Source organism: Agelaius phoeniceus, chromosome 15 (assembly GCF_051311805.1).
Source record: "Agelaius phoeniceus isolate bAgePho1 chromosome 15, bAgePho1.hap1, whole genome shotgun sequence".
NCBI lineage: Eukaryota > Metazoa > Chordata > Aves > Passeriformes > Icteridae > Agelaius > Agelaius phoeniceus.
The window spans coordinates 4,790,805-4,817,601 of NC_135279.1; the positions used below are offsets into that span (position 1 = coordinate 4,790,805).

The 26,797-nt window shown below is 45.0% G+C and overlaps 2 protein-coding genes and 1 long non-coding RNA gene across 6 annotated transcripts in view; all 3 read left to right on the forward strand.

The window, feature by feature from the left end:
- Positions 1–253: 253 nt before the first annotated feature.
- On the forward strand, positions 254–2,244 carry MED7 (mediator complex subunit 7). 4 transcript variants are annotated; one of them, XM_077186482.1, is made up of 2 exons: positions 254–394; positions 1,280–2,244. In XM_077186482.1, the coding sequence occupies exon 2, from the start codon at positions 1,303–1,305 to the stop codon at positions 1,993–1,995; it is 693 nt and encodes a 230-aa protein (XP_077042597.1). In that variant the 5' UTR covers positions 254–394; positions 1,280–1,302; the 3' UTR covers positions 1,996–2,244. The 4 variants fall into 4 exon arrangements, with proteins under 4 accessions (XP_077042597.1, XP_054498924.1, XP_077042598.1 ...); XM_054642949.2 differs by having other exon boundaries at positions 299–394; positions 1,285–2,244; XM_077186483.1 differs by lacking the exon at positions 254–394 and adding an exon at positions 480–1,040.
- A 1,165-nt stretch (positions 2,245–3,409) lies between these two features.
- Positions 3,410–24,371, forward strand: LOC129126810 (uncharacterized). Its single transcript, XM_077186600.1, is given in 18 exon segments — positions 3,410–3,826; positions 5,189–5,533; positions 6,101–6,151; positions 8,088–8,167; positions 8,427–8,483; positions 8,912–9,026; positions 9,315–9,354; positions 9,736–9,826; positions 13,311–13,361; positions 13,422–13,471; positions 13,473–13,588; positions 17,011–17,355; positions 18,593–18,967; positions 19,609–19,689; positions 21,779–21,846; positions 22,421–22,493; positions 22,935–22,965; positions 24,130–24,371. Coding segments are annotated over 18 exon segments (2,100 nt in total). The 5' UTR covers positions 3,410–3,777; the 3' UTR covers positions 24,212–24,371.
- Positions 24,372–25,465: 1,094 nt separating this feature from the next.
- Positions 25,466–26,797, forward strand: part of LOC143695286 (uncharacterized) — a 35,881-nt gene continuing 34,549 nt past the window's right edge. The window contains exon 1 of the long non-coding RNA XR_013184394.1: positions 25,466–25,552. This is a non-coding gene — a long non-coding RNA (uncharacterized LOC143695286). The remainder of the gene's footprint in view (positions 25,553–26,797) is intronic.

The window sequence follows — 26,797 nt, forward strand, 5'->3', positions numbered from 1 at the left end:
GTCCCTCCCTCCCCCGGCAGGTCCTGCGGCCTCACAGCGGCTTGTGGCGAGGGAGCCCCGCACTCTGAGGGGCCACAGAACCCTGAGGAGCCACAGAACCCTGAGGGGCCAGAGAACGCTGAGAGATCACAGATCGCTGAAGGGCCACAGAACGCCGAGGAATCCCCGCTGCCCCAAGACGGAGCAGCCCCGACCCCGCCTTGACGGGAGTCACGCCCCGCGTGTGGCCCCGTCCCCGAGCGAGCTGAGTGGAGGAGTGCCTGACTGCTCTGCGGAACAGCCAATCAGAGCGCGGCACAGCGAGGCCGCCAACCAATAGCGAGCGAGAGCAGAGGGCGGCCGGGCGGAAGCGGCCGCGGCGGCGCTGAGGGAGCGCGGCGGGTGGAGCGGCCAGGTGAGGGCGGGAGGGCCCGTGAGGCCTTTGAGGGGTCCGTGCCCTCCGGCAGGATGTGGTTTCGGCTCTTGTCTCTTCAGCACTGACTTGGCGAGCCCCGCCGCGGCGTTTGGGCCGCCCCAGAGCCCGGCTCGGCGCAGGGCGGCGGGTGTGGGCCCTGCCTGGTTTCTCTCGTGGGCGCGGGTGAAGAGAGGAGGCCGCACGAGGAGCGGCTGAGGGCGCTTGGTCTGGTCAGCCTGGAGAAGAGCAGACTGAGGGGGGATCTCACTGCAGCTTCCACCCGAGGGGCAGCGTCTGTCTCTGCCCTCTGTGACCAGTGACAGGGCCCGAGGGAACGGCTGGAGCTGTGCCAGGAGAGGGTTAGGTGGATATTAGGAAAAGGTTCTTTCTCCAGAAGGTAGCTGGGCACTGAACAGGTTCCCCAGGCTCTCCTTGTCACAGCCCCAAGCTTGAAAGAGTTCAAGAAGCCTTTGGGACATGCTCTCAGGAACGGGGGAAGATTGTTTGGGTGTCCTGTGCCGGGCCTGGAGTTAATCCTTGTGTATTCCTTCCAGCTTGGGATATTCTGTGATTCTGGGGAGTTTGCCCGCCAGGCCCCATCTAGGGAAGGGGGTCACCCCTCTCCCTTTGGCTGCCTGGTTTACAGGTTAGTCTTTCATATTTAGGGAAGTGAGTGTTCTGTGTGCTTCTAGAACAGTTAATCTTGCTATAAGTAAGTCTTAGTGAAAAGATAACATGGATTTGCCAGGAGTTTCCCATATCCTGCACATGAATTTGTCTCTTCTGTCTCATTTTCTCACTGCCACCTCCCATATTTTGTCTTTGTTTACATTTATATTATAACCTTGTGACACAAATTATTAACATTTGTTTCTTGGGTCATAGCCTAGGAACTTCATCTGGCAAAAATGGGTGAACCTCAGCAAGTGAGCGCCCTTCCTCCGCCTCCAATGCAATATATCAAAGAATACACTGATGAAAATATCCGTAAAGGGCTGGCTCCAAAGCCACCTCCGCCTGTCAAGGACAGCTACATGATGTTTGGGAACCAGTTCCAGTGTGATGATCTGATCATTCGGCCCCTGGAGAGCCAGGGTATCGAAAGGCTGCACCCGATGCAGTTTGATCACAAAAAGGAGTTAAGGAAACTTAACATGTCTATCCTGGTCAACTTCCTGGACCTCTTGGACATCTTGATAAGGAGTCCAGGGAGTATAAAACGAGAGGAGAAACTGGAAGACTTGAAACTGCTTTTTGTCCACGTGCATCACCTGATAAACGAGTACCGGCCTCACCAGGCCAGGGAGACGCTGAGGGTGATGATGGAGGTGCAGAAACGGCAGCGCCTGGAGACGGCCGAGCGCTTCCAGAAGCACCTGGAGAGAGTGGTGGAGATGATCCAGAACTGCCTGGCTTCCCTGCCCGATGATCTGCCTCACACAGAGGGGGGACTGAGGGTCAGCGTGGAGCCCATGGATGCTGACGATGGCAGCGGCTGCGCTGGGCAGAGCGAAAAGCAGAGGGAGCGTTCCGGTGGCAAGAGAGATCAGGTTTTGGACAAGGATGCAGCAATGTGCAGCATTATTGATGAAATGACATGAAGCAAACAGCTGGGCTTGTTACTGCACAGCAGTGAGAGACAGAAGGGGTTCTGAGGATAAACGTATTTTGTTTTGCTGTTGTACAAGCAGACAAAGCATTTGTTGTGCACCTGTTGGAGGTTGGGAGTGACTGGGCAGATGAAAATGTTTAAAGTTTTGTGGTTTTTTGGTAAAAATGAAGAAGTCTAATTTTTGTTAAATGTATCGTGAGATGGTAGGCACAGATTAAAGTTGGCTTTTCCTGTTGTACCTTCCTTTGTCACTTGCTGCTTGTTTTGGATATGCCATTCTATAATTCTATATGCTGAGTCAAGAGGAAATTCCTACAGAAAGAGTGTTTGTTTCTTGCACAAACAACACACAGGAACTTGGGAAACAGGCAGACAGAAACTCAGATTACATCAAGGCATTCCTTATGGTCTGTGTTTGAGGTGAAATCTAAAACAAGTGGGTTAACTGTTGTCCTGTAGCTGTCACATCCTTTTATTGTGTGACCAAAATGTCTTTCCTGGGATCCTGGCAGAGCCAGCCTGCCCTGCCTTTCCCATTTGTGCAGAGCAGTTTCAGGATCCTGCTGGTAATGATCAGAATTGTTCCTCTAGCAGCTCTCTGCAGTTTCCTCAGAAACCACAGGAGCTAAGAGGAAGCCTTTTCTTAAGGTGTTCTGCTTTCAGCTGCTGCATGCAAAAATCACCTTTCATCCGTCTATCACTTCTTTTCTTCAAGTGTGTTGCCAGTTTGTCTCTCAGCTACATTGATCCCTTGGTTTTCCTGATTTTCACTTAAAACACCTGCCAGTTTCGTGCCTCTGTTCTATAAGGTAGTCATGCAAGGCAAGGTTCCAATTTTAGCATCTTCCACTTACTCATAAATAACTCCTTAGTACTTAAATTCACCTATATAGAACACAGTGAAGTAGTTTAGCTGCTTCAGAAAAGAACATTTCTTGGCCCTTGATCACAGGTGCAGTTCCAGCCCAAACAATATAAAAAGACAAAGATATCCTTGAGGAGAGGGTGGTGATCCAGGCACAGGGAGTGGCCAGAGGACAGCATTTCTCAAAAGCTGTATTTCAGCATTTTTTCACAGCCTTGAGTTACAGTTTCCACACCACTTTTTCAAGTCTCCTCTCTATTCTGGATGTTTCTGCAGATGCACATGGCATTTTTAAATATGAAAAAAGACTGGCACTCCATTAGACTCAGCTGTGTAAGTTTTCCAAAACCACCAAATTATTGCTGCCCGAGAAAATTTGCCAGAAGATGCTCTGAGTTGCTTCTAAGTATTAGAACCAGAAACTTATGATGAAAAGCTTGAATAGTTCATCCTACAGCTCTGCTACTTGGCCAAGCCCTTTCCACTTGCCACAGTCTGCTATGTATTATGTAATCTTTTATCCAAACCCTGTCTGCTGTGGCAAAAGCAGGTGTGGGAAGCAGTCTGGGGCAGTGGATTGCTGACGCTCGTGTCAGCTCAGTGCTGCTGTCAAGTTTCACTTACAGTCATCAAACAGATCTGGCAAAAACGAGAAGCAGATTTGTGTGGTGCTGTGGTGTCACCTCTCAAAGCCCCACCAGCAGGAGCTCAGTGCATTTGTACCCTGCCCCAGCAGCTGTGCTGCAGCACAACAGCCCAACCAAAACAGCCCAGAGTGGACTGAGAGGCACCACAGCTCTGTCTGGAGATGATGTGCTAAGAAGGAAACACAGAAGTTCACAAAGAAGATAATTTTTCTTGAATGAGAAGGGTGAACAGGAGCCTTGTTTGTCACCTTCAGCCAGAATGTTGTCTCACATCTGCCTGACCTGGGTTCTCCTGGTGCTGCTCACAGGTAACCAAGGGGGCAGAAAGAGCTGGGTGGAGGTGGCACACATCAGGGATTCTGAGGGTGCCAAAGAGAATTTTGTCTTGCAGCAGGAAGAGTTGCCACATCACAGAGGCTGCAGTTCTCTGTGTTAAAATAGAACTTCATGGTGGCTCAATAGAGTTCTAATGACCTTTTCTCCTTTGTGAAACAGAAACATGCCCAGGGTATGGTGGTTTTAAAGGTGCTGCTTCTTGCTAATGGGCTTTTTTAGACAATGATGATTTGAGCAGAGAACTTTGAATTGTTTTAGAGAAGATGTAAAGCAAAGACATTTCACTTTGTGAAGATGAATGCTTAGGTAGACAAGGAAAAGATCAACTGTGGCTTCTGGTGTTTCTTAGCTATATGAAATATGAAATAATATGAAATATTATTGTACAAATTGATAATTTTTCCTTTTTTTTTTTTAAATCCTGAGGGAGAAGTCCTAGATTGTTAAGGGCAACAGCAATGAAAACAACAGGTTGCAAAGTGGTAATAATAAAGACAGACATAAAAAACTTTGTGGTAAGATAAATTCAGTAGAAAGAAAAGGGATATTACAGATATTTCTTGTAGTTTTTTTATAAAGCCTTTTATGATGAGTTACATTTTGAGCTTCCTTTTCATGTTAAAGCAGATAAGCTGGTTTCAGAGACTTATTTCTAGTGTAATTTTTTGCTGTCATGAATGGTCTACTGGATGTTAGGGCTCTTGACCTGAGCAGCGTGACACAGCCTCCAGGAAATGTGACAAATTTATGGGGAAGCAAACAAGTTAAAAATTACATAAGGCTTAGAAGAGGGAATAAGGTAGTGGAACAAAAAAGAGAGTATATATAATATTCCTCAGAAAAGCCCTGAAACATTTCTTCTAATAAGAATTGACAAAACCTGCCTTGAGGCAAGAGAAAAGGAAATTCATTCAGCAGTGATCATTCAGATGAAACCTGCAGTTCAGTTCATTGAAAGGAGGGAAGAGTTTCCCACAGTGGTTTTGAGAAAAGTCAATGTCTTACTGTTCCCTTATGTGTGTGGCTTGGGTTAAATGCACACAAAGGAAAAAGAGCCAAGAGACTGCACCTGGCTCAAGAGAAGCCACAGAGTTTCTTCATGTCATTACATATGTGAAGAGGCTGCAGAAAATATTATTTCTCTGAACATGTCCCTGGCCTGATCGTTATCCCTCACTGCACCAGTCCTGCCAGGACACAAATATCTGTTTGTGCAAAATCCGATCCAGCAAAGCCTGGTGTTCTTTGAGACATGGGAGGTTTCAGACATGCAAGATGCACAAGAAGCTTCCACTTGCCCTGTGCTCTATAACTGTTTGTCTTTTTGTCCACAGGCTCCACAGTATCAGAAATAATTGTGATAGGAGAGGTGGGGCAGGACATCACCGTGCCCTGCCGCTACAGTGTCCGGAACAGAAACAGCATCACATCCATGTGCTGGGGTCGGGGCAGCTGCCCCAGTTCAAAGTGTTCCCAGCCCATTATCTGGACAGATGGCTGGAGGGTGACAGAGCGGCACAGCAGCAGGTACCAGCTGAAAGGGGACCTGCAGAGGGGGGATGTGTCCCTGACAATTGTGGATGCCAGGGAAGCAGATTCTGGGACCTACTGCTGCCGTGTGGAGATCCCAGGGTGGTTCAATGATCTACGGACTAATCACAAGGTTGTGGTGAGGAAAGGTGAGTGCAGAGCAGTGCTCTTGTGAGTACCATTGTGGTGGATCTGCTCCTGGGTCTGGACTTCAAAGCTTGTGGTGGGAATGATTTCTGCAGTCATCCATAAGACTGATCTTGAGGACCTTGCACATCTGCTGTTAGTGCTACCTCAATTAAGCTGCCTTTGGCAATGTTGTTATCCCACTGCAGTCACTGCAGGTAAAAAAGGATGCAATGCTTTCATGGAGCATTCTTAGAGACACCAAAGAATTTAAAAGGAAGGGCAGCATAAAGTATTCATCCAAAGCTTTATTGCTGCACCTTTGTCATTGAGAGCTGTGTTTGATTTTCCTTGCTTCATTCCGGATTAAAGCCCAGGGATGCAAAATTGGTATAGAGAAGCTTTTTATGCATTCTTCCTTTGATTTTTAGTTTTTCCCTTGCTTGTGATACTATTTAGAATAAGTGGCTGACAAATGTACTTGTGCTTTGCTAGCAAATTTTTATTATAAAAACACTGTCTCTTTCTCAATACACAAATGCCCCATAAGGTTACTTATGTGTTGATTTTGTTTTATATTTTAACATCAGCAAGGATCTCTACTGCAAGTCCTCACACTTACACCTCTGAACAGACCTCAGGTAATTTTTATCCGAGTGTTAATAGCATATACAAGCCACATTGCAAATGGGGAATCAGGAAGGAAAGAAAAATATGATAGATGATAGAAATGTTTGGCTTAAATTTAGTAAACATTACCAAAGATCAGAGCTTGGATTTAAATTCTGCTTGATATTATACAGAAGGAATATGTATATTTGGGAGAAAGCTGCTTCCAGGTGTGATGCTTAAGTAGATGTTTTAGTGGTGCTGCAAACTTTGCTTTTATTTGACTGTTGTTTTGGTTTGTTGGTTTTTTTTGTGGTATAAAATCTCACCTCATCTTCTAGAAATGCATCTCATGAATAGTAAAACACAACTTTTAGGAGTTGGATGTACTCACTATTTAATCAGAACTGTTTTATTGGACTAGCTCAAAAGAACATCAAATTAAGGCTCCTGCCTCCTGTAACAGTCAGCAGCAGATGATTAAGGAGGATGTTAGAAAAAGGACATTAATTTTGTGACACAGTGCCAAATTATTGTTCCAGCCTGGTGTAAGGTGTGTCCCTGAGGCTGCCCACAGCCTCTGTGCACATTTAATAATGTGAGGTCCCTCATTGCAGGGGAAGAGACAGTGCTTGGCTATTCCTCACTTGTTTTCTCCATTCTCTTCACAAAAGGATAAACTTCTATCATGAACCCACTCAGCTGCATCTTTCCAGTCTGAAAAAGACAACTTCAATTCCCACTACACAAGAGAAACCTCATGGTGTAGCAATGGCTTATTCTCTGGATTCTGAAAAAAACCAAGAATCAGGGATGCCATTTGTATTTCTCCTCTGTCTTGGATGTTTTCAGCTAAGCAACTCCAAATTGGTGTAACAACAGTTGCATTTCCTTTTTGGAAGAAGAAGTGAAAACTTTCTCAGACAGTTTCTATTCTAGTTGCAAATAACATTGATTCCAATCTTAGAACTCAGGGATTTTCTTATCCCTGTGACCTCTTCCTCAGCTGGTGGTGGAACAATGTTTGAAGTTTTCAGGTTACAAGGTAGTGTGTGCATGTTCACACTGAGGAGATGGGAAAAGGCAGGTGGCCATGTGAATTCTAGAAATACTCTAGAATCTCCAGTGGAAGCTGATGATCCTGTCCTCTTCAAAATAAAGCTTCTGGGTTGAGGGTAACAATTTAAAGCATAGAAGCAACTAGCTGGGGCTGGCACAGAGGGAACAGGAGATTTTGTGTTCAGGAGGTTTTTATGTCATCTGACAACACATGGAGAAACTGAGACTGATGATGGATAAGACAGAAATTTGTAGCTCTTAATTTTAAATGTGGCAAACAGCTGTGCTCTGGGAAATTACCTCAAAATGTGCTGCAGGTCCTTATATGTCACAAATATATCAGATTTTGTTCAGTCTGTTTACTTATAGCTGCCTGGAGCTTTAAAAGTATCACCTGCTTGCTGTGACTCTGCATCATGTGCTGCTTCAAGGCCCTGAGATAATCTTCATCGGTTTTCAGCTGATAACCTAAGTTTGCTTTATGCATCATTTTTTGCTTCAAGGCCAGGTTGGATGGGGCATTGAGAAACCTGGTCTAGTGGAAGGTGTCCCTGCCCATAGCAGGGCATGATTTGGGCTTGAAATCCCTTTTATCCCAATCTGATTTATTATCCTATGGCCCCTGTTTCTTGGCTCCAGAACTGGCTGGTAACTCCTTCCCAGTGTTGAGATGACAGGGAGAGCCAAGTATTCCTAAGAAGGAGTTCAAAGCTCTGAAAAAGACAGCAGAAACTTCAATACTCAGAGTTTTGTGCTGCCCTCTGAAGGCACCAACCTCTTATGATATGCAGAGCCCAGACTGCTGGTACACACAGTAGTTCAGGGTCCCAAGTCAGCAGTACAAATTCTTCTCTGTCCAGGCAGAGCAGTTCTCTGTGCAAGTGATGTGTTTGTGTTGCCTTTGCTCAGGTTCTGGCAGCACCAGGGGATCCTCCTTCACTGTCACAAGCACCTGGCCATCAGTTTCTGCTTCAGAAGCTCCTCAGACTGTAAGCATCAACCTTGCTGTAGCACACCTAGACAGAGTGGAGGAACTTGAGAGGTTACTGGGTCATCCCTACAGGTCACTTCTGCTGCTTTTGTGTGATTGCAACAGAATATTGTTTTGTAGTCTGCGTGTTTAGTGGTTATAAAGAGTGCTTATGTGCCCATTATTGGAGTGGGGGGTGAAAAAACCCTGCTTAGCATGCATAAAGTACTTCCTTCTAGAGGGGGAAGAGCTTTAGCAACATTTCTGTTTCTTTTCAGGCCTCGACTCCCTGCTCAGGCCCCTCAGACTGTCTGGATGTGGCTGCAAATCTGCAGGTATGGCAGGACAGGGGCAGGAGTGGAGCCTGGGCCACCTGAGAGCACAGGGCTGCCCTGCACTCCCCGTGCAGAGGGGTCACACAGGCAGCTCTGTGTGTCCTGCTGAGCCCTGCAGCACAGCTGGGAGGGTGTGACATCATGAGACATCTTACTCATTAAAAAATAATCACCAAATATTATTAAACCTGAATAAATGGGATTTGTCATAACTTCAGGTCTTCTGAAAATCTCGAAGCCTGGGTTTAACAGCACGGTTCACACAATTGTTGCAGAGATTCTGCTTGAAACTGGGCCTGTTTCTCAAATTAGGTTTTGGTCTCAGGTGTGCTTTTCTTTCAGAGGTGCACAACTCACAGAAGGTGTTGGGTGCTGTATGAGCTTCTTGCTGTCAGTTCCTCTAATGCTCCTTGGCTTGTGTTTGACAGAACACGTCTGTATCCCTTCCCAGAGAGCAGCACCCAGAGCATGGGCTCTACATTGGGATTGGCTCATGTGCAGCACTTCTGCTCATCCTGATTTTGGCTCTGCTCCTCACTAAACGTGAGTACTTTTCATAGGCAGTGACTCAAGGATTGTTCAGGTTTGTCCAGCCACAGCTGGGGCTGATGCCACCTCTCCCACTTCAGGGCAGGGAGCTGGGGTCCCTGGAGGGCCCTGAGCTGTGGCTGCTCACAATGGGAATTTCCTATCCTGAAAACATTTTTGAAGTTCTTTTATTTAGTTTTTTGAGTTTCTCATTGAACCAACTGCTTTACTTGCTTCAAATGGTTTAAACAAAATTAATTTTTTTTTCTTTCTTTCTTTCTTTTCATTCTGAATGGTCCTTAGAATATTTTTACAGTATCAAGAAGATGGGTGGTTCTGCAGGGTAAGTTTTCTGTTCCTGCTTTTGCTAGAAGGACAAATGAGGTTGCAGAAAATAAATGTTGGTGTGCTGACCACTCCACCACATGCTTTGGCTTTCTTTTTTAACCTCAAGTTAATAGAAAATATTATAAAAAGAAACTAATAACTCCTGCTATTTTTTGCTACTTAAAAAGCAAAAATAAGTGTCACTGTCAATTCACATTACAGAGCTTGCCAACCTCAGGTGTCAATTGTCTCATAAGTGGAAAGATGATTCATTATCAGTCATGATCACATGTTTAAGCATATTTTACATGTTCTAATGAGCTCGTTGATCTGTTCCTCTGTGGTTTTATTGTCTGTTTTTGGCTTTAACACCACGGTTTTTTACTCTTTTGTGCAGCCTTGTTGCTTTTCAGAGGCCACGGGGTATGGGAAGCCATAGTGCCCTGGAAGAGGAGAATTCTGCAGAGGAAAATGTTTATATCATGGACTAAGGACTGGATGCATGGCTGCCTTTGTCATTGCTGGGACATTAAACAGTTTGCAAAATGTTGGCTGCTCCCTCTGCTCAGCAGCTGAGCGTGACTGCACTACTGAAGCATTATTCACATCCTAGTAATAAAACAAATAAAAGCTACACTTTAAATTAAAATCTTTATCAGCCTGTTCCAGAGACAGAAACCAAAACTGTCATTGGTGGAACTTTCCATTTCCTAAAGAAAGTTATGATTATATTTATTATCTGCTTCAAATTCTCACTTCCTTGTTGGAAAAAAAAAAAAAAGAGGAAGTGCCAGAAGGGCACAATTGTGTTCACTGTGGATTCTATCTGCCACCTTCCACAGAGTCTGTGCCATCAGAGGGCAGAAGCAATTTCAGAGCTGTGTGACAAAGAGGTCACATGGCCAATCTTGGTAGTATAAGTAATTTAATACACACTTAGTTGTATTTTCATTGCAATCAGGTATGGCCTGTTCTGGTAACAGCTCAGTAATGCAATCTATTAATGTCTGTCCACCTGGAATTGAATCTGGGGGAGCTATGGCTGCTCCACCCCCATGGGATATCTTTGAGGCCTACAGCATCAGTACCTCAATGGACAGAACAGTCACAGCTTGTGTGCTGTGAGAGAATTATGACTAAGTGTGAGGTTTGTTGGCAAAGGACATCACTGTTTTTCTGTGGCTTTCTCCTCAGGCACATCTTTACCCTGAGAAGCCCTTGGGATGGAAAGCCTCACTTCAAAGTTTCTAAAAAATCTGAACAACCTCCCCCCCTGCCTTTGTAAAGTTAATGAAGTTATTTTCTTAGCTTGCAGAGAAATCATGGACATTGCACAAAATATTAGCTGGAAGTTGGCCTTGCCTTCACACATCTCTAGGTATCAGGAAAAGTATGGACAAAACCAGCTCTGCCATTTTCTGTCTTCACATCATGTGTAGCTTTGTGTAAGAAGGTACAGAATCAGAAATGACCTGCTGGTGTCAGGCTGTATTTTTGCATTTGACTATTAATAACAATTACTGGCCCCAAATCTCTGCCCCTGCTGCAGACAGTGCTTTCCTTCTGCCTGGCTTAGCAGGTTGCTGCTGCAGGCTCCAGCCCATGACAGGAGCTGGAAGAAGTCTGATCTGGTCTCTGAACTGGCTCTCAGGAAACATCTTCAGCAATTTCTGCTTTCTGCAGTTTTATGTAATCAGTCTCTACTGGGTCAGAGTTAGACATGTGGGATCTCCAAAATCATCTGATTTCAACTGTCCATACTCTTAAGGAGTTTGTGGGCCAGCCTTAAGACTCCTAATCACAAAAGGTGCTTGTTTGTGAGGATTTTTAAATTAATATTACAGACTAATTCAGACTAATTCTTGCATCAGCAAGTTTTTCACCTAAAATAAAGTTCCAGAGTATCTGATAAACAAAATCTTGAATCAAGCAAAATATTTCTGCTCTGCAACTGCTTGGTAAACAGACTTTGCAAAGGTAGTGTGGAGCAAGAACTTTGCCTTGGGCATGCAGTGTAATACACATCCACAAAGGCAGAAGCTCCCTGGGCTTTTCCTACCTGCACTTGTGTCAGTGGATCTTGGAACAGGCGTTTCAAAATGAGCCTTAGACACAAGGAGACACAATCTCACAGGAGATTGTCTGCCAGCACAGTGAGCTGATGAGCTGAAAACTCTCTTTTTTGAGACACCTCTGCCTTTTCTGCCTGCAAGTAGCCACTAGATAGGAGTACAAAGGCAGAAAGTGCCCCATGTGTTTGTGGTTGTTCCCAGCACACTTGGATTTTGGGTGTCCTTTTTCCATGCACTCTGCTGTTGGCCCAGCCTTGCTATAGAAACAAAGCTGATAGGATGCTGTGTTCATCCTGTGCCTTTGCTGGTTGCCTGTGACATTCTGTCCATTCTGTCTGAACAAGCTTCATAGGAATTTGTAGCTGAATAATGACCCAAGTTTGTGCCCCAGGTGAGATTCAGCTGCTCCCTGCACTGGCATCAGCTGAGCATCAGCTCACAGCCACTGCTGGCTGCTCAGTAATGGGAGAAACAATGATCATTGCAGGGAAAAAGTCTCCAGGATATTGGATACCTCAGCTTTCATTAGTTCTGCTCACAGAGCAGCTGGGGCTGGGCCACTGTATGAACTGTACCTGGTAGAATATAGAAAATTAGCTATTTTACTCATTGCCTTTACTGCTAACATTTTATTTGCTTTTTTCAGTGCTAGCAAGCAGAAGGGTGATATTTTCATGGGCTTGACTATCCTGATAAGCCCAAAATCTCATTACTAAAAGTGTAATGCCTGGTTAACAGCCCATCATTTTATCATTTGAACTTGGAATTGCACTTGTTTGCACTGTGCTACATTTATTTGAACAGAATTTTGTCTATCTGCAATTCTTCATTCCTGACCTTACTGCCCTGAATTGCTTTTGCTTTATTACTTGGCTGTTCCAAAGAACTTCCAGAGAACTTATTTGTCAATTGGTCAGAAAGAAATAAAACAGTCAGAAGGAGTGAAATGTATTTCTTGAAGATGATGTTGCATTTCTTTGGGAAGGATGTGGTTTTGGCAACAAAACATTTACAACAACTTCCTCCAAGGCTGTCTTTGCAAACAGAAAATGAAGCTGGGGAAAGAGAAGGGTCTTCAGGCAGAAGGCAGAAAGAAGCATGGGAAATGAAGGATTAAGCAAAAGCAAGTGAAGACAAAGTCTGAGGGGAGACTATGCCAAATGTTTAGGGGTGTAAAAGCACAGAATTTGTCCTTGCCACCCAGGACCCTGGAACAGAACTGGGCCTTAAGAGTTCCAGGGAATGGCAAAGCAAATAGAATATTGAAATTTCTGGTGGTAGTACCATGCTGAGTGTCTTGGAAGAGGAAAGGTGAAAAGGGCAGCCTGTTCCAGGGTTTACTGCCCTCTCACTAAATACTTCCCAATGTCCTGTGTAAAACCCCCTTGGGAGCTTGGAGTCACCCCCATGTGTCCTGTCAGTGGCTACCAGGGGGGAGAGATCAGCATTTCCCTGTCCATGTCCCCTCCTCAGGAAGCTGCAGAGAGCTCTGAGCTCCTCTCAGCCCCCTTTTCTCCAGGCCTGGAGTCCTCAGCTGCTCCTCACAGGACGCTCATTCCAGCCCCTGCCACCGGCTCAGTTGGCCTTGTCTGAGCACATTCACAGAATTCACAGAATTCACAGAATTCACAGAATTCACAGAATTCACAGAATCACTGGCTTGGAAGAGACCTTCAAGACCATCGAGTCCAACCCAGCCCCAACACCTCAACTAAACCCTGGCACCCAGTGCCACATCCAGGCTTTGTTAAACACACCCAGGGATGGGGACTCCACCCCCTCCCCAGGCAGACCATTCCAGAACTTTATCACTCTTTACATAAAAAACTTTTTCCTGCTATCCAGCCTATATTTCCCTTGATGCAGCTTGAGACTGTGTCCTCTGGTTCTGTCATTGCAGTACCTGAAAGTCCTTGACTGGTGTGGCCCAGAACTGCCCACAGTGCCCCAAGTGGGGCTGCAGAGCAGGAGATTCCCCCTTTGGCCAGTTCCTTTCCGGAAACACTCTCAGCATGTCAAATCTGGAAATGGAGAAATGAGACTTCAGTGGGACTCACTCAGACTCAGGAAGGGATAAGATCTGGTTTCCTATTCTTCCACTGACTGCCCTGGTGCCTCCATCAGCCAGAATGTCCCATTTTGTGCTGTTTTACTGGATGGTGATACAGATCTTTATAGGTGAGTCTTCACCTGCTTTTTGTGTGTTTGCTCAGGAAATTAACACTGTTTTCAAATGAAAACCAGCAACACTTGTTTTGTGAAAACAAAACAGTGAAAAAGATCATAATTGTATATGGAACTTCAAAAATTTTCTTGTTTACAGAGTTAATACTGCTTGAAGTTTGTGGTTTTTCCCTTTTAAAAATGTGTGCATTATCCTCTGTGTTAGTTCCCTTGTTGTTTTCCCTTGCAGAGCTCCTGAAGGATGAGAATGGCTTTTTGTTACCTGCTCTTTAACTCAGCTCCATGCTGAGAATGTGTTGTCTTGAGCTTCAATAGCCAGTTAAATGCTTCTTTTCTGTTTATCAGTCATACCCTCTGCAATCTCATCAGCAAAAAAGCTTCAGTAAGGAAAAAAATAAAAAGGGTTGATCGGGCAAAGATTCTAAATATCTTCTGCAAAGGAGGAAAATTATTCCAGGAATAGATCAAGGGGGAGAAAAGATCTTCTCAAACATCTGTTTGGGCAGGAGGATTAATGTTTCTGTCCGTTCAATGACCAATCTGTGGGAGAGAAGACAACTACAAGAGCAACTATGGGAATTACTGCTTCGTGCCAGCTGCCCCTGAGGGTGGATTTGAGAGAGACTTAACACAAATATGAGCACACCTGTATGATCTGACCAATTATGAATACCCCTTTCTATTTGGGGTGGGATATTAAACATCTAGAGGCCATTTCTCTCTCACTGGTGAAGGACCTAAGAGAGGCAAACCTCAGAGACTTCAGTGGGAGCAGCCAGGCAGGGCCTTGGGTCAAATCTGGATGCCTGGAAGGTCGGGGCCATGGAGAGGGGCAGGATTCCCTCACAGGAGGAGCAGGGTCTCAGGAAGCTCTTAATTTCAGACATGTTCATTCCCTCCTATTTACTGTTTCCTTTGGAAAATGAGTCTGTAGAAGAGGCTGCACCTGAGAAGTTATTTAAACCTTATTAAATAAGGATTCATGCTGTTCAATCCAGACTGGTGCACTATTGAAGCCCTGCTCAGCAGCCTGCAGTGCAGGCAGATGTTGGAAACATTAGCTTCACAGAACTGCAAAACCTGTAACTTTCTAACAGGAATACTAGAGGGAAACGGCACTGAAGACACTCTGATGCCTCATGTCTTTCCTCTTCTTCTTTCAAATTATTTACTTTGTTATTTATTTACTAAGTTCAGGGCTCTGCTTCTTTCAAAGAGAAGAGCGGGCAAATTTTCATTTGTTAAAGGATTGCTTAATGAGGCTGCTTTTGTGCTGTGCAGAAGTGGGCTGAAATAGCAGAAGCCCATTTCTCCTCAAGAAGCAGTGACTTGAATTCTAGCAACAGTTTTAGCTGGTTTTGCACACATCTTTGATGGACCTTCTTGAGAGTATGTGTTAACCTGCTCATGACTAACCCCTTCCTCTCTCAGAAATACTTTCAAGGTCAACTGCATGTCTGGTTCTGTCTCCATAGAGAGAAGCTGTTTTCTCTGTTTTGCTGTTTCAAGGCAAATGAAGCTTCCCTTTCCAGGGGCCAAAGCCACCATCTCTCAAAGCCTTATCCTGTATTCAGGAATTCAGTTTCTGGCATCTCCTGCCTTCATTTCTCTGCAGAAGCTCCTGCCCTTCAGGCCATATTGCCTGTTGTTTTGTCTGCCTCTATTCTTTCAGCATTTGGAGCTGTGGAAACCTGAATGGGTTGGCTTCTCTTGCCAGTGGGATGAGCAATAATGGATCTGAAATGTCATCCCAATAACAAGTCATGAGGCAGCCTGCCACAGACTAAAGCCTCACCTAGGGAATAGTCCATTAAAGAGAAAACAAAAGGGACATGGACACAGTTGGAAGCATCTGTTTGCTACCTGGGAGTTGTGCCAAAAAGGAAAGGCATTCAAACAGCTGGCAAAATAGAAATGTTTGGCAAACCAGGGCTGAAGCTGGTGATAATAGAAGCAGCAGCAGCAGCAGCAAGTCCTCTTTGGGGTGAGCAAGCTGGCCATGAGACATCAGATCTGCAGGGCTGGAGGACAGGTCTGGTTGCTCCCCAAGTCCTTCAGTTCCTTCAGTTCCACAGTGTGTAAATGATAACATGGGGGCAAAAGAAAGGCAGGAGGACTGACACAGAGCAGGTGAATGTAAACTAGGAAAGATTTGTTCCTGTCTGAGAACTTCTTTGTGTAGTGCCTTTTGTGAAGAAGAAATCTGTTTTAGGGCAATCTGGGAACTTCATAGATGGTTAAGAGGGAATAATATATAGAAAGATTCAGACCAGATGCCAAGGTGGGCACTGGCTGTAAACACCAACCTAAGCTGGTCACTAAGAGTAAGAGGACAAGGAGAGTGTGTATGTGCTCTTTTTAAAATCAGGATAACACCAACAACTAAAGTTTCTCCATAGACAGGGTTCCACAAGGTGAGTGGGATTGGTTGGCAGGGCTTGCTCAGTGCACTTTCTGAGAACAGGTTCCTACAGACAGATCCCACTGCTGTGCCAGTTTAATTAGGCCCTAATTTCACACATGAATAGATATTTTGGACCCTGCTTTTGAGACTGTCAGTGTAAGGCAACTGCAACAGCATTTCCTTTTTTGAAGGAGGTGATGGTGGGCTGAGAAAACCAGATGTCTTTCACAACAGGGTTCTGAACAACTTTCAAACAGCCTGCTAGGGGAGGAGATGGGATGGAAGCAGAGTTCTCAAATTCCATTTGCAGAGGTCCAGTTTGTGCTTGGGCTGCCAGTGCCAGACCCCAGCTTTGCTCACCACATATCTGATGTATTTTATGAGCCTCTCTCCAGCAGCTGGCCAGGACCAGAGGAAGGAGCAGAGCAAAGCCTGAGAGCTCCTGGCTGCTGCCTGTAGTGCCTTGGGGCACGAGCTGCAGGAGAAGCCTTGGGGATCAGCAGCTGTGGCCTGCAGGCAGGCAGGAGTGTTTGGTTGTTTGTCACAGACATATTTTATGAAAAATCCCTTTGCCTGGATTTTTTCTCCTGAGAAGCTGAGAGGCCTCAGAAATGAAATGTAAACAATAATTATCTGCTGCTGTGGAATGCAACAGGTGCATCTGGGATTGGTCTCATGTGGTTGTTTCTAATTAATGGCCAATCACAGTCCAGCTGTCTCGGACCCTGGTCAGTCACAAGATTTTGTTATCATTCCATTCCTTTCTATTCCTTGCTAGCCTTCTGACGAAATCCTTTCTTCTATTCTTTTAGTATAGTTTTAATATACCATTTTCTTTTGATATAATATATATCATAAAACAATAAATCAGCCTTCTGAAACACGGAGTCAAGATTCTCATCTCTTCCCCTCGTGCTGGGAAAACCACCACAGCTGTTCACTCGCTGTGCTGTGCAGGCAGAGTCACCATCAGAGAGTGACAGCACTCCCCTGTCCTTGTTCTCCCTGGCAGCACCCGCGGTGTCTGACACCCCTGTCAGAGGGACAGAGGGACAGCCTGTGACCCTGCCCTGCTCCTACCGCGTGGCGCGGCGCAAGGACATCTCCGACATGTGCTGGGGCAGAGGCCCCTGCCCCAACTCCAAGTGCACCAACAAAATCCTGCACACCAGTGGCGCCAAGGTGACGTTCAGGGAGTCTGAGAGGTACAGCCTGCGCGGGTTTGTTGCCTTTGGAGACGTGTCCCTGACCATCGGGGCGGCCAGGGTGGAGGACACGGGCGTGTACTGCTGCCGCGTGGAGATCCCCGGCCTCTTCAACGACATCAAACGCAACATTCGGCTGCAGGTGGCCAGAGGTGGGTCTGGGGACCTTGGGGACACGGCCAGCAGGGACAATCCGCTCCCTGGGCACTGAAAACTGGGGTCTATCTGTGCTTTATTTGGTTTGTTTTGGCCAAATTGGTGTTTTTTCTGAATTACGTATTTTTCAAGGGAGATCACAGAATCGCAGAATTCACACAGAATCACAGAATTCACACAGAACCACAGGGTTGGAAGAGACCTTCAAGATCATGAAGTCCTACCCACTCCCTGACACCTCAACTGAACCATGGCACCGAGTGCCACATCCAGGCTTTTACTGAGTCACAGTCAATGTGCAGTTTAAATTAAAACAACTCCCTAAATTTTACCCTTTTTTTTTTTTTTGGCTTTCAAATGAATGTTTCATTTCTTGATGTGTAGCTTGGCTTGACTTTTTAAAAGATGATGGAATTAAAAAAGGATTATCATTTAAAGAGTACTTGGAATGAAATTTAGTTTTTCATTTGAGGTTCACCCCAACACTGAAGACTTTAGTATCATTCATGTTGTAAGGAAACACATTAGGATGATCCACCCTTAAGGGTGCTTCCTTCCCCATAAGGGTGGGTCCTCAACATCCACATATTTGGAAATTTTATCTCAGAGTCCTAAAGAGCTTCTTCCTCTTCCTATTATTTTTTTGAGCTGCAGGATAAAGCAAAGTCTTGCACAGAAAAAAAATGAGATGATACCAACCCTCCACAAAGCAGAAAAATTTTTTTTTCTGGCTTTTACAGAGTGCAATTGGTGTTCACAGCACATTTGTTTGTCTTTTTTAAACAATACAACAGGAGAAAGGGTGAAAAATGCTGCAATTGATTGTCTGCCCCTGAGGCTGAGGGCAACAGACCATGAAAAGAAGAACCAGTTGCAAAAATTAGCAAGAAGATTGTAGCTGAAAAATTGAGCTGTTTTATTTATTGTATTTTTATGAGGACATTGAAAAGCAAAATAACAAAGTTTTCAAGCTTAGGGGTTCTGGCCCTTCCATCTCTACAAGATGGTCAAGAAGGGGCTGTTTGAGACTGGTAAAAGAAAAGCAAGTCTATAAATCTGTGAATTTCTTGGATTGGTCATGCTTTCAGCTAATTAAAACAGTAACTCTCCCACCTTCATTTTTAGTATTCTAGCAGCCAGATAATTTTTATTCATTTCTGCATTGGCTTCCCTCAGGGTTGGTTGTGAATGCTCTCACCTGGCTTTTTCCTTGGCTGTGTTTCTCCCATGCAGCCCCTCCAGTGACCACCACCACCACCACCACCACCACCACCACCACCACGACAGAAGCTCCTGTTTTCTCCAAACATTTCACAGAAACAACTTCTGCTCCTCAAGCAACCTCTGATCTCCAGCCAACACCAGAGACCACAGCCCTGCTGACAACCAGGCCCCTTCCACCAGCAACCACAGCCCCCGAGCCTCCAGCAGTAACTACAGGGGGAGAGACCTCTGCTCCCCCAGCAATTGCTGGGACAGAAAATGATATTTTTCCTGTGACTGTGGTGGAAACGAGTGCTCCCCCAGATTTTCCAAGCACTTCCCAAGCAGCTGATGTGACAATTGAAGATGACATGTTCTGCTCCACACTCCCTGGAAGCACAGAGGGTAACAGCGCCAGTCCTTCCCTTTTTCTGTGTAGCAGAGATGGTCTGTGTTAGCCTGGCTGGCATCATAGAGACTCTCCAAATACATATATTCATTCCTGGGAAGTTCTCTCTGAGATGCCTGTGGGTGTGTTTCAGGGAGTTTAGGCAAAGACAGGTCAGATGTTGTAGATGATGCAGAATTGGGGTGAACAGCCAAGGCAGCAGAGGGTCAGGCTTCCTGCAGAGGAGCTTTAACATGGAGAAATAATGTGGCAGAAACCTCATGAAGTACAACAGAAATAAATGTGAAGCCCAGCACCTGAAGTGGGGTAAGAGAGATTCACTGAACTGTGCACTAATTTTTTTTCTTGATTTGGGAAAGACAATTGAAATTGCCTGGTGAAAGTTTCGTTGAGAGTATGTTCTGCTTGAGAAATAGTGACAAAGTTTAAAATGGAGTATTTACATTCTCATCTCATATGAAGGCTGCTGCTGTTATTAGTGATCAGAGTGATTTGTTATCAAACCATTTGTGGGTTGCTACTTCATCCACATTACTGACTTCATTTCCACAGATTGATGTCTGCACAGATTTGAATGCCATGTGGAGACCCTTCTAATTAGTGATCTTTATAAGCATTACTTTCTACTTTGTTTCAGTGATTACTGAATTGCCAGGTACGCTTCCAGCTGCAGAGGAAACCACCACCTCTGTCCTGATGGAAGAGTTGTCTGTCAGGGGTGAGTAAGATAACACTACAAGGTCAGAAGTTGCTTGCTCAGAGAAATTAAAAAGTTGGCATCAACAAAACTGTTGAGTATTAAGAGTGCACCAAACAGGTGCTGATGTGATTCATTGCAGCTGGCAGTCTCTGGGCTCCACGCAGAAATTGCTTGAAATCACAATGTAACAGCTGAGAAAAGCATGTTTTTATACCTCCAAAGGAAGTTGGTTTTGAATAACTCATGACTGTCAGATATCTCGGGTCTAAGAGAAGGCAAAACCCAAACTTTTCAACATGGCTGAATTCTCAGATATCTGATTTGTCATCACTATGAGTTCATTGAGATTTTAAATCTTTCCCAAGTGTTGTGCCCCCAACAGAGAGTTTAATGCTAAAATTCAAGGATGACATGTTGTATTTAGACTCTTAGTTCCAGTAAGAGCCACGACTCCCTCAATTTTTAAACCCACAGTATTTTCATTTTTGTAGGTCTTCTTTTGATAGACCTAAAGATTAACAGCAGAAAGAGTATTCCTTAATGCCCCTGGAAAGGGTTCACAAAGAGACTAAACTGGTCCCTTGAACATTTGTGAGGGTTTCTCACTCCAGTCTCACTTGTCAGCTGTATTTTGTCATTGTAAATATCAAGTTTTAAAAAGGGTAGCTTGAGTTGTGACAGTGAGCTGGAAAGAGCCACCACCACAGCAGTAGCAGCAGATGTACCTTTTGGTGTGAGTCACTCCCACCTGTGCAAAACCTTGTGCTGAGCTGTCACAAGGTGTGAAAATGCTGCAGCACAATTTGCTGGTGTCTGGTGAGAGCCATAAGCCAAGTCCAGCTCCTGACTCTGTCTCATCCACACTGTGAAATAATGCACTGAATTCACCCAGCTCAGCCTTGCTGTAAGGTAAGGGAAGGCTGATTTGTTGCTGAACATTGTACTGATGTTAGAACAGCAGGAGAGAAACCCAGGGTTAAGAGGCCTCCATCTCCAAGAGCAATTTTTGGCAGAGAGGTTGGGTTGCCTGGGGTGGATGGCTCCTGCTGAGCAGGCTCTGATTTGTTGTCTCTTCTCTCTTCACTTGCTTTCCCCCAGCCACAACCCTGCCAGCACCAGCCATGCTTCAGACCCCAAAAATATCCTTGCTCTTTCAAGTATCCAAGAGAGCAGCAATAGTTGGTTCCATCAGCCAGGCTGCACATGGTGCCATAAAATTTAACTTTGGTTTGCTATGGGGGCCTGCATTGTCACTGTTCCATCTGCATTTCTTGTGGATTTTGGGTAGTTCTGAGGTACAGAGCTCTGAGAGAGTGGAGTGTCATTAAACAGGCATATGACAAAATGCAATGCTCACACATCCCCAGGATTTTTAGTATTTCTTAGGGTTTTATCACCTGGATTTTATTTAGCTGGAGTTCTTATTATTCATAATCGCTTTTCTACTCCTGTGCAAGTTTCTACTCACACTGGCATGAGCCACCCATGCCCTGTCCATGTCTTTGATAAAATACAAGCACTTGGGATGTGGAGACACATCAACACAGCTCCCAGAGGGGCTGGTCAGAACTGAGATATTTGGGGCAGATTTGGTTATGAATGAGATAACGTACCCTGAGAAGATAAAAAAAAATAAAAGAAAAATAGCAATGGGATTATATCTTGGAGAGACACTATTTACAAGAATATGTAGTGACAGGAGAAGGGGGAATGGCTTCAATCTGACTGAGGGTAGGTTTAGATTGGATATTAGGAAAAATTCTTCCCCGTGAGGGTGGGGAGGCCCTGGCACAGGGTGCCCAGAGCAGCTGTGGCTGCCCCATCCCTGGAAGTGCCCAAGGCCAGGCTGGATGGGGCTTGCAGCAACCTGAGATAGTGAAGGTGTCCCTGGGTTTTCCTCTTTCTTGATGGAGGCTGGGGTTTCCCACGTCTTCCTCAGCCACCATTTGTGGTGGAAACTGATCCTTCTCTTTTGGTTGCAAGGTGCTTTTGCCCTTCTCATTCCCTGAGAGTTCATTACTCCTCAAATGAAGCAGTGACAGCCACTGCAGCCCTCACTCCTTCAGGGGGCTGTGCCAGTAATAATTTCAATCTCTTTCATTTTCAGAGCTTTCAGCAAATTCAGATGGCAATGCTGGGAAATATGAAGATAGAGGAGATAAAGGAAAACTTTCTGTAAGTTTCAAGAATGTTTGAGTAGAAATCAGGACAGCAGGACATGCAAGTGATTTTCAGTGTATTCCTACTACAGCGAGAGCTTTTGCAAACAGTAGCTTGAATTTTTATTTAGAAGCTCAGGAACCACCTGTTCCTCTTTTCAGTGGCTGGAGCCAAAGCCTGAGCATTCCACCTGATTTGGACATCTCAGAAAAAACTGATCCCCTGGCATCCCTGTGAGAAAGGGGAGGTAAAAGGCAAGGCAGGAGGCTGTTACACCTGCCCCTGTCTCTAGGAGAAGGATGGGGGTGACTGAGCTCCTACTTCTACTTTGGGCACCTTATTGAGAAGTTCATGCTAAATGGGCTGAATCTGGTTTCAGTATTTCAGAATAAGGTTTATTAAATGCTGAAAGGGTAATTAATGTTGTTTATCATGATGTCTCCTCTCAGCACTTTGTAGAGGCAAGCTCAGAACAGCATTGCAAGCTGCAGCCCAGTGCTCTGAGCACCAGTGCAGCCCCTCCTGTGCAAATAGCTCTGAAGGAAGTGTGTTCCCAAAGCCTTTTCAGCCTCTCTCTTCTCCCTTCCAGGTTCCCAGCTCTGCCATTGTCATTGCCTGTGTCATAGCAGGGTCCATCCTTTTGGGCTTGTTGGTTTGGAAGCGTGAGTACCCTGCAGCTGAATGGTTCTGTTGCTGGCCTGATGCACGTGTCCTCCTGAGTCCCTGGGAACCCTGCCATGGTCCTGGAGCCAGGGCTGTGTTCATTTTGTGGGAGTTTCTGTCCTTTCTCCAGGGCTGTGGCAGCATCAGGGGGCCAGGGAGGGTGAGCTGGGGGAGATGCAGAGGATGCCTGTGCAAAGAACCTGTTCCCTCACTTCTTGCAGGGCTGGCTCATCCTGTTGGCTCTCTCTTTATACTTAAGTGGCTCCATAATTTCCTGGAAATGCTCCTAAAAGACACTGGTGTAACTGAAATCAGGATTTCCTGCTTAGCCCACAGAAATTTTGCAGCTTGCTGTCATTGCTTCTGAGCTCGTTTGACAGATACATTGGAATTATAGATTTCATTTTGCCATTGTAACATTAATATTATTTTGCTTCCAGGTAAACAGACAAAGAAGATTATAGTAAAAAGGTAATCCATTTTGTAATTTCCTATTAAAAGTTCCAGTGTAATTTTTCTTAGAGACAGGAAGGTATATTGGCCACTGATTGTAATGGGTGCAGTATTGGCTTGTGGTGCTGATTACCAAAGTTGTATTAGGAGGAAACTTCAGGTAACTTCACTCCAGAAATTCAATAGTGGTTCCTGGATGCTGCTTCTGTGTAGGAATGAACAGAAACCCAGAGCAATGGAGAAATTAAGCAACTGTTACTGCAGTGTAGTGACTACAGTTTAAGGAAGTGCTTCATCTGCTTTTATTTTTGACTGAGCACCAGGACACAAATTACATTTGTGCAAATGTAATTGATAAGTTCATATCTTCTGGCTTGTCTTGAAAAAAAAATAAATTCTGGGGCAAACCACAGGGGAGTCCAGTGAAGCATCACCCCTTTTCCAAAGACCCATAGTTCTTCAGTGGTAGCTGCTCCTTCACTGCTTGCTCTACCTGGGAGACAGGGACTGGGAAGAGATTATTTTCTGAATCCCATGGTGGTCACCCTACAGCTGCCCTTACAGGGTTCAAACAACCCTTCCCTATCCGTGAGAAGAATGCAAGCCAGGCAAACACCTCCCTGCTGTAAAAAGTAGGAGTTACCTCATTGCAGTCATTGGGCTCAGTAGCTTCAGGTTTCCATTTCCATGGCAATTTGCTGATGTTACAAGTAAAAAAGAATGCTCTGGAGCAGCAATGTCCTTTTGCCCCATCCATAGTGATCTGTGCTTCTCACTGCAGTGTTGGACAACCAGAAGAGACTGACAAAGTTTTCAGTGGTGCTGAGGGAGAAAACAACATTTTTTCCCTGTGAAGAGCTCCTACATCGCCTGCAGATGCCATGGGAAATAAAAAGGGCCTGTTCCATGCTGCACTGAGAGGTACTTGTGAGCCCTCAAAATATCAGCGGGTAAAAAACAAAGGCCAAAGCTTCAACCATGAAAATTTAAAATCTTTGTGCAAATTTTCCCATATCACCCTTAAAACTCACTGCATAAAGAAGCTTATTTGAGAAGGGGCTTTATGCATTATTCATGGATGCTTCTGGCATCTGCCTTCTTACTAGCACCATGTTGCACAATTGAATTTGTTTTTCTCCATTTTTACTAATGCTCTTCCTTGAATACAACTTGTACTCCAAGGAACAGAAGAGATCACATGGAAGGCTGCCTATCTTCAAATTGCCATAAAGAAAGAAAAGGAATCATAAAATACAAATTTTAATGCTTTTATGTAATCAACAGAAAAATTAAGCATTAAGAATGCTGTGAGTTTAAATCAAAAATGCAAATTACTTAAGGGGTATTACTACTGCCTGTGATTCAGCATGTTTGAATAACCCTTGGAGAATATGTTAATAAACTTTGTAATTTTTTGCTGGCAATTGGACTTTTTATGCCATTTCCTAAGGCATTTCAACAGGAGTTAGGTATTTCCCAGGTGTGGAAATGACTGGTGTGCTGTCTCAGCTCTCCAAAGAAATACTGCAGCATTAGCAGAGGTGGGAGAATGCCCAGAAAACCAACCTAGAGGGGAATTTCTCTACCTTGCCCCCACAAACACAGGCACTACTCATTTCTAAATCTGTTAAGGAAGAGGGATTGTCCGTGGAGGCTGGGGGATCATTGATGGAATCACTACAGAGCTGTTGTGGAATTCCCTGGGCTCCTCACCCATCCTGCTGCAGAGATTTTGGGAGAAGATCCCAATCCATGGAGGGTTTGCCCTCTCCACTGCCTGGAGCTCACCAGCGCCAGCCTCAGCACCTCTGGGCAATGAGAATAAGAGCCCACAGTGGGACCAGCAGTGGATCAGAAGCCAGCAGGGTCTGGCAGCCCTGGATTTCCCCTCTGGCTGTGCTGAGACTCTTGAACTCTCCAGCAGCAGCAGCAACTCTCCTCTCTCTCTGTGCACTGGGCAGACAGGGCAGGTTCCTCTTTGGGGTCCCTCTCGGTGTCTCCTGGGTTCAGAGCCCTGCTCTCACCCCGCTCTGGAGGTGCTGTGGGAGGCACAGGAGAGTCCCCAGACAGGGGACATGGCCTGTGGGCTCCCAGGCTGGGTTTGCTCAGCTGAGCCTGTGTCTGTCCCACGCCAGCGACTGCGGCTGTCACCGCCCCAGCACAGAGCACAGGGACCTGGCATCTCTCACCTCTAGGCATGGATCCCACACAAACCTGGGAGGAATGAAAGGAAGCGAGCAAAAAAAGAAAATCCCAAACGGTTTTTGATGTAGTCCTTTGAAAAACACAAACTTTTCTTTTTGCCTTTTTTCCCCCACCCAATTAAACCTGCTAATTAAGTCAACAATATCTCCATTGCAGCTTCCAATTGGCAGAGTTGGGCCAATCCTTTTGCTCTTACTAATTAGCTCCTCACTAATGACTTCATTACAGCAGAGCTGGCTCTCACTTGGGAAGGTTCTAGCACATTTGCTGTGGTGCTGGCTGGACTTAAAAGCCCTGGTTTTGGGGAGTTGAACAAGGGGAGAAGAGATGGGTGCCAACAAAGTGAGTTTGATCTGATCAGCCATGTGGAAATACAGCCCTGAGAAGCTGCAGGGAAGCAGTAAGTGTAACTTATACCACTGAGCATTCTTATTTATCTTTTTATTCAGCCAAATTATTGAGGTAGAGCTTTGGGTTTAGAATGGCAATTGGAGGCAAGGATTTGGGGAGGGTTGTATTTAAATGAAAATTCATTGAAGCTATTTGTGAGGACTGGGGCTGTCAGTATGTTCAGGGAAAGGTTAAAGTGAGCCTTTTAAATATAGCTGGAGGAAATGCTGCTTTCCAAAAGCAACAGAAGCCCCAGAATGCAGTCTCTGGGTCTAGTGGAGAAAAGCTGGATGAAAGCAGCAAGTTTTTAGAAAGAAAAGGCTATGGGAGAGGATGTCGTTGGCATCTGGAAATGTTGGCCTTTATTTTTAAGACTTTTCCCTTGAAGGCAAAAAAAAAAATACACTTGAGTTAAGATAAAGCACTGTAGCCAAAAACCCCTCTGGTAACAGATTAAAGCAGTACAGAGAGGGCAGAGGAGCAAAGCCATTTGCTTTAAAACCACTCTGCATTTCCCCAAAGCTGCAGTCCCTCCATCCTGGCCTCCCACCACCTCTCAAACTGCCAAGCACCACGAGCTGAAATTACCCACGTCTGAGGCCTCTCCCCAACACTTGGAGCTGCTGGAGTTATCTCAGCATTTATGGGCTTGCACAGGGAGCCTGGGGCACAGTATAGCAGGTTTTAATTTGTTTAGAGTCCATGTCAAGCCTAAGTGTTGTTATATCTGGAGAGTCTGGCTTGGCTCTGTGGAGCAAGGTGGTTAATTAATGGAGGATTTAGCTTTTGGTCCAAGTAATAATTTTTACTGGTCCCCAGTACTTTGTGGACAATTGTCAGTATCAAAATGACTGATTAAAGAGGGTAAAGGGGGTCTGACGTGAGGAGATAATGACTGAACTGCCAGATTAGTAGGGAGGAGGTACAGAAAAGCAATTAAAAAGCGAGATTTGAATATTTTGGGATATGGGGTTGACTAATGAAGAAACAGGAGGAAATAAAAAAAAAGAAAGGCAAGTGCTGAGTTAGGAATACAAACCCTTTAAAGAGAAACCAGAGGAATGAATTAAATATCATTTTGAGATTATTAAGAGACCTCTCTTAATAGACTTTATGGGAGCTGACTGTTCTCATGGTCCCTTTCCATCTCAGCAGCACATTTCATTATGTTTCCAGGTTTGTTTCTCAGCCTTAATGTGCTTTTCTAGGCATTTTTTAAGGTTAATATAAATAAATCTCTTGGTTTCAAAGGTGA

What these genes read in the sequence shown, in the direction of transcription:
- MED7 (XM_077186482.1), top strand. Translation starts at nt 1,303, where the DNA reads ATGGGTGAACCTCAGCAAGTGAGCGCCCTTCCTCCGCCTCCAATGCAA.